Source organism: Dendroctonus ponderosae, unplaced genomic scaffold, assembly GCF_020466585.1.
Source record: "Dendroctonus ponderosae isolate FM_Combo_2020 unplaced genomic scaffold, Dpon_F_20191213v2 Dpon_F_20191213_4, whole genome shotgun sequence".
Classification (NCBI taxonomy): Eukaryota; Metazoa; Arthropoda; class Insecta; order Coleoptera; family Curculionidae; genus Dendroctonus; species Dendroctonus ponderosae.
In genome coordinates, this window is record NW_026018611.1 from 14,797,856 (window position 1) to 14,804,728 (window position 6,873).

The 6,873-nt window shown below is 37.2% G+C and overlaps 1 protein-coding gene across 1 annotated transcript in view; it reads left to right on the forward strand.

Moving 5' to 3' along the window:
- LOC109535547 (cAMP and cAMP-inhibited cGMP 3',5'-cyclic phosphodiesterase 10A) overlaps positions 1–6,873 on the forward strand; it is a 28,878-nt gene that overhangs the window by 6,903 nt on the left and 15,102 nt on the right. Inside the window, exon 3 of the mRNA XM_048665491.1 lies at positions 5,388–5,668. Within this exon, the coding sequence (XP_048521448.1) occupies positions 5,388–5,668 (281 nt within the window). The remainder of the gene's footprint in view (positions 1–5,387; positions 5,669–6,873) is intronic.

Genomic DNA, 6,873 nt, shown 5'->3' on the forward strand with positions numbered 1-6,873 from the left:
AATATTTGGCTCAGATTGGACATATGGACTGAAACAATGAATGAGCGAGGTTTCTTAGGAGTGACATGTCATTTTCTTCAAAATAGTAAAATGCATATGCTCTATCTAGTTACTAGTACGATCAATGAAATATTTGCCCTGTTTGGCTCAAACAATCAATCACAATGTTGAAGAGGCTTTAAAATGACCAAATGTGAAAACAGCTAAATCTAAGGTTCGTGAAATTGTGCGTTGAATAAAAACGATACGTATTAATGGTTCTGAATAGTCAGTTTTAAAACTTATTGCCGATATAAAAAAAAACGGAACTGAATAATATCTTTGAAAAGTGACCCATTAGGCGACTTGCAAACGGTATTTCCTAACTTTTATACGTGAATATCTATTTCCTAAAGCTGGTGCTGCTATGGCGCACAATAGAAAAGGCTTGTCCCCTAAATATTTGCAGCAACTGATTTTTTTGGGAAACTTTCAGGAAGCATATTTTTTGTTTACCGGATGGCAATAAATGCATTAAAATATATTCCATAAATTTTATTACAAATTCTTACGTTTGACAGTTAAAATTCACGGTAACAGTTAATTTCGGCCTTGAAAAACTCATCGAAAATGTATACTTAAAATGTCTTTATGACGATTATACGTAGTCACTCAATATCGAGTCAGTCAATAAAATTGTGAGCAGGTAATGGTTTCGATACTTTCAGAATACTGATATGAGCAGTATTGCAAGGCGATTTGGTTACTACTCATTTGAGTAAGTATCGATACTTTCAGAATACTCATATGAGTAGTATTGCAAGATGATTCGGTTACTACTCATTTGAGTAAGTATCGTATCGTCCCTAGTTAGGATAGATTTTACTCAAACCAAATTTTTCGGTTTGCGCAAACTTCAGATCTGCGTTTACACGTAACGATTTGCTTGAGCGTGTAAACGAGCTCTAAGGTTTACAAGTTCTTAGTATTTTCTAATATAAAAATATTTCTATTTGCTATTTACCAAATACCTACTAGCCTATTTTGCGAGATTTTATCAGTAAATTGATCCTCCATGCAACAAAAAAACTTACGTAGCAAGAGTGTTATGAATTTCTGAAACTGAAACTTATTTCAACGAGGACTATTCAATATTATGAATGATATTCTCTTCTCTCTGCTTCTAGCCGTTCTTCGTCCGGAATTGGACATCGGTCTCCCTTAGTTCTTTCCATTTTGTTCTATTCTGGGCAATTCTCATCCATGGAAGTTCTGCCACCTTTTTTATGTCGTCGTACCAACGTGTGATAGGTCTTCCTCTCGCTCTTCTGCCGGTCCATGGCCTCCATCGCCACACTCTTTCATTGCACCTGTTATCCTTTATTCGGGCGATATGTCCCGCGTAGTCCCATTTCAGTTGTGCTGCCCGGTCTATTATATCTGCTATTTTAGACTTGCTTCTAATTAACTCGTTTCGTTTTTTGTCACGCAGAGAAACGCCTAATATTCTTCTTTCTATATTTCATTAGGATAATCTAAGGCCCGGTTGCACAAAAGCAAGTTCAACGATGGTTCAACTGAACCGTGAGTCACCGTTGAACTCGATTATTCAATTTTTTCCTAGGGTTAGCACTTTCCAATGTGGGTAAAATGGGGTATATTTGGTTTTCTTTGATTGGTAACTATGTTGTCAGGCCAGCATATTTGAACTGAACCACATCCACATGGTCTGATACTGAATTGATTGGAGCGTTAAAATATATTTTTCTTTAGTTCAGTAGATTCAGTGAAACCTTTGCATTATGGAAGCCATTACGAAATCCTCCCGGTCTACGAATTTTAAGTCGAAAGAAGAAAATATTTTGCTGGCTTAATCCATTTAATATTTTGCTGGCGTAAAGCACATATCGAGTGTAAAGAAAAACAGATGCAAACCATAATAAAATATATTTTTTTGTTTTCTCTACTACGATCTTCGTAACTGCTTTCGATAATCTAAATCTAAATTTAAAATGATTTGGTCGCTCCCTATATATGCTGGTGATCTTGTATTTAAAAATGTTCCTAGGAGTTCCTGAACGTMTTCATCGTCTGTTAGTTCACCCAACAGGTCCATTTTCACAMAAAAAATATGTAATATTTACAAACACYTATGTTATGTAAACATAAAATTAACACCGTAAACACATTTAGGTTATAATATGACAGTCTCGGCACTGAACCACGGTTGAACGGCCGATTTCAGTCGTTCAGCTGAACTGGGATTTGATCTGCCGTTCAGGCTTGAACGCCACTGGGCCAACCGAAAATTTTCGTTGAACCACGTTCACCGCTAAACTGTCGGTGAACTTGGATTGTGCAACCGGCCCTAAGCGTGTTCACTATTTGCCCTGTAAAGGTCCATGTTTGAGCGTCGTATGTGGTTACTGGCGATACGCATTGGTCGTAAAGTTTTGATCGCAGATACAGGGGTATTTTTTGTTGTTGAGTATATTTTTTTAGTTTTGCGAAATCCGCTCCTCCTAATCTAATTCTCCTTTCGATCTCGATATATTTGTTTTCCTTTCCAAGAGTTATTCGTTGGGCTAAGTATGTATAGTCCTTTACATTATCTTTTTTGTTGTTGTCTATTATGATATTGGGATCCACCGGACACATAGTTTTGGTTTGATTCATATTAATTTTGAGGCCTATTTCCTTTGATTTTTGGCTCAGATCTGTAATCATTTTTTCCTGGTGTTCAGTGTTGTTAGCTAATAAGACTATGTCGTCTGCGCGTCTGAGATGTGTTAATCTCTCGCCGTCGATGATGACTCCCTTTTCTGACCAGTCTACCTTCTTCAACATTCCTTCTAGGGCCAGCGCAAACAGTTTGGGCGAGATTGTGTCGCCCTGTTTGATTCTCCTTGGAAGGAATCTCTTGTTTCGTGTATTCTCACTGCCGCTTTCGCGTTTTTATGAATCTCTTCCAGTATTGCCCAATGTTCGATAGAATCGAAGACCTTCTCGTAACCTATGAAGGCTGTGTATAATGGCATGTTGTCATTTTCTCATTTAGGATTTTGAAGGTAAAAAGATGATCGCATGTACTGAAGCCCTTTCCAAATGCCGCCTGTTCTACAAGTTGATAGTCATCGAGTTTGCTACTGATTCTGTTAACGATGATTCTCGTGAACAATTTTTAGATGTGTTAAAGCAAACGAATTGGCGAATAATTCAGAAGAAGTTTTGGGTCTCCTTTCTTGCAGAGTAGGATGATTATGGATTCCTTCCAGGTTTCAGGTATTTCTTGGGTTTTAAAGCAAGTGTTGAAAAGTTTCTTTAGCTTGGGGATGATTGTTTCTTCTGCCTCCTTGATCATTTTTATTACTATGCCGTCGCCTCCAGCGGCCCTGCTATATTTTGATGTTTTAAGAGCATGTTGTATTTTCTCCTCTGTTATTTCGGGGATGTCGTCCGACCCACATTTCTCAGGTTCTTAAATTTAGTCGTTTCTCGTTTCGTTATTTGTGAGGTGTATAGGTCTTGGTAAAATTCCTTGGTGATATTTAGTATTTCTGGTTTTCCGGTGCATGGAGTCTTTTAGGGCTATTAACTCTTTCCTGCCGTTGTTCCTCTGTAGGCATCTCATCTTTTCATTATTTTCGATTGCATTTTCTACTTCTGTTATGCAGTTTTGTTCCAAAAATTGAAAGTGAATGATATTACGGCCTCATTATCAAGGTGTTTAGTTAAGCGCTTATTAATCGCATGGGAGTAAGAATCAATCAATTCAATGTCTGTTTTTATAAAACATAGATTTTATGGTACTTGTTCTTGTAGTACAGTGATTTAGGTTCACGCACTTTTTCGGCCTTAACTCAAAAACTACCAAACCAAATGAGCTCATGTTTTTAGGAAATAGGGTAGGTACATATGACCAGTGAGCTTGTGGCGAAATGTGATGTAAACAGCTTTTCTTTCAAACACACAATGTTGTTTTCTCAAATGTATGGATTTGTGGTATGGAGCCTAGCAATAATTTAGGCTCACTTGTAAAAATCGTAAGTTTATTATGTTTTGTCCTGAATTTTTTTGTTTTATCGTGTTATTTGTACGTTGTTAGATCATAGAAAGGCAAAAGCATTAAATGACGAGGAGAAAGGTGGAGCACAGCTTATAAACAAGTTGGAATGACCCATCGTGAAATTGCTCGGCAAATTGGCCGTTCTCTTAACGTTGTGAACAATTTGTTCCGATTAGGTGATGAATACGGAAAGAAGAATGGTCCGGGGAGAATCCCAATTGTCTCGGCAAGCGAAAAAAGAAAGATTAGAGCTGCAGCAGCAAATTCAACGAAAGAAACCCGGCGGCTGCAGAAAGAAATTGCTCCAAATGTGTCACATGAACTCGTCAGCTTCTAAGAGCACAATTTGCCGATCACTATTAAAGGTGGACATCGCAATGGACTCGGTATATTCTTAGGGTTCAGTTAGTAGCTAGAATTAGTTGTCTTTTACAGATTGTGTGCTCCGATGAGAAGAAATTTAACTTGGATACATGCTACTTTTTGAAGCGAAATTTTGGTGGTGGTTCGGTAATGATCTGGGCGGCTTTCTCAGCGTTCGGGAATTTTTACAAGTGAACCCAAAACATTGTTTCAGCCTAAAAATCCGTACATTTGAAAAATAAATTATTATGTGTTGAAAAGTTGTCTAAATCACATTTTGCCGCAAGTTTACTGGTCATATGTACCGTATGTACTTTTGGTTTGTTAGTTTTTGAGTTAAGGCCATAATAGTAGGTGAACTTAAATTATTGTTATACATTGTATTTCATTTTAACATTACGTACTTATTCAGTCCAAACACACTTGGTACGCAAACGCAAACACTAGAAATATATCAGCGGCGAATAACATCAAAACCGAAAAGAAAGAATTTCGGTCCCCTTTGCTCATGTTAGAACAAAAAGGAAAAAAACCACACCAAATAATAGTATTTAGTTTTAATGGTCTAACTGTTCCAAATTAACAAACTGAAATAAAAGTCCGAATATTCTTGTGAAGCAATAAAACTGCAGTTATGCCTTTTACATTTGGTTACTTTGTTAATAAACTATTTTCCAACTCGTTATTCCGTTATTTAAGACGAAATGTGCCAGATATTATGTTTAACCAATCAATTTTGAAAATTAAATAATATATAATTAAAATTTATGGAAAAATTAATCTTAGCGCGAGCTGTCCGAATATTTTTGTGTTTATCTGTATCTAGGTATTTGGGTTTTGAAGAGGAAATTACATTAGATCATTGAGTGTCCTCAAACGTCACAATCGCGTGTGAGAGTGCATTAAGTAATAGATAAATAATAGTTCCTATTTGCAAAAATTCTAATTTATCCTTGAACGAAATATTGCTAAATTTCAGATGATATGGTCAAATCGGTACTTTGCGTACCAATAGTCACAACCGACGGTGATTGCTACGCTATAGTCGAAATGTATCGATGTGTACCAGAAGCACCATTTAGTAAGGACGATCTGAAGATATCAATTGTAGTGTCTGGTTGGATGGGTGCAGCAATCCACCAGAACCGACTAAGACTTGCATTGCAAAAGCAACAAGAATTGAACGATTACTTGTTGGACTTGATCAAGTGCTATTTTGCTGACAATGTATCAATGGAAACTTTGATTACGGAAATTGTTGTAAGTTTATAAAATGAAGCACAAAGAACACAACTTGAATTTCCTATCCTCTTTGGCCAATGCAGTTCATTTTTCCTAACAGATAACTTTCCGCTTGGTATGTTTGTATTATCGCCATTTAACTCAAAATCTAACAAACTATTTTTTGTTCATATTTTTAAACATTTTGGTGTTGGGTTCATGGTGGGTTCTTTGTTTAATAGCCGATGTGGAAGAAAAAGCAGAGCAAAACTGTATCAATGAACTTTATTTACGGAGACGTTGCACGTATATATTAAAGGTTACAAAACAAAGAAAACATATATTTATCGCCACACCCATGTCAAAAGGACAACATGACACTACTGGACGCTATCGCGCATCATTTATACGTGTATATTTACAACAGAATGATGTGGTAGGGCATCTTAGATATCCAATCTGGAAAAACAAACACTTAAGCATAAATTGCAAATGGAAAATATACAAAATATGTGTACGGCCGGTGATGACATATGGTGCGGAAACAAGAGCTGAAACTTCACTAACAAAGAGGATATTAAGAACAATCGAGATGAAGACCCTAAGAGCAGTAACAGGACACACACTAAACGATAGGCAAAGAAATACAAACATAAGAGAAAGGTGCCAAACCGACGACGTAGTCAGATGGACAAGGAATAGACGAAGAGAATGGCAGCATGTCAAGAGCAGCATGTCAAGAGACTGAGTCCCGAGTCCCGGCAGAATAGCCAAGATGGTAAGAAACAACACACCACATGGAAGAAGACCTGTAGGACCACCACCAGAATGATGGCAAGATAGATGGCAATTAACTTCGCAAGAACTGCTTCAAAGAAACCGGCACGAAACAGGCGATGCGCCTATATAAAGAGGAAGAAAAAGAATAAGGAGAACCATATTATCCGAATACATTTTTTTCATCATTATGATCATCATTATCATGATGCTCAGCGTGTCGTGACCATAGTTTTCCTGCAGATTTGTCTATGTCGTCTATCCATCTGGCTCTCGGTCTGCCTCTATTTCTTTTACCTTGTCGTGGCCTCTCTATACAGTCACCTTCTTTGTCCATCTGTTGTCCTGAATTATTGTTATGTGCCCGGACCATCGCCACTTCAAGCTGGCTATGTGTCTTGCTACGTCATCTACCTTTCCCAGATAGCATTTGATATTCTATGAATATCCCAGAATGTTCAAAAAAT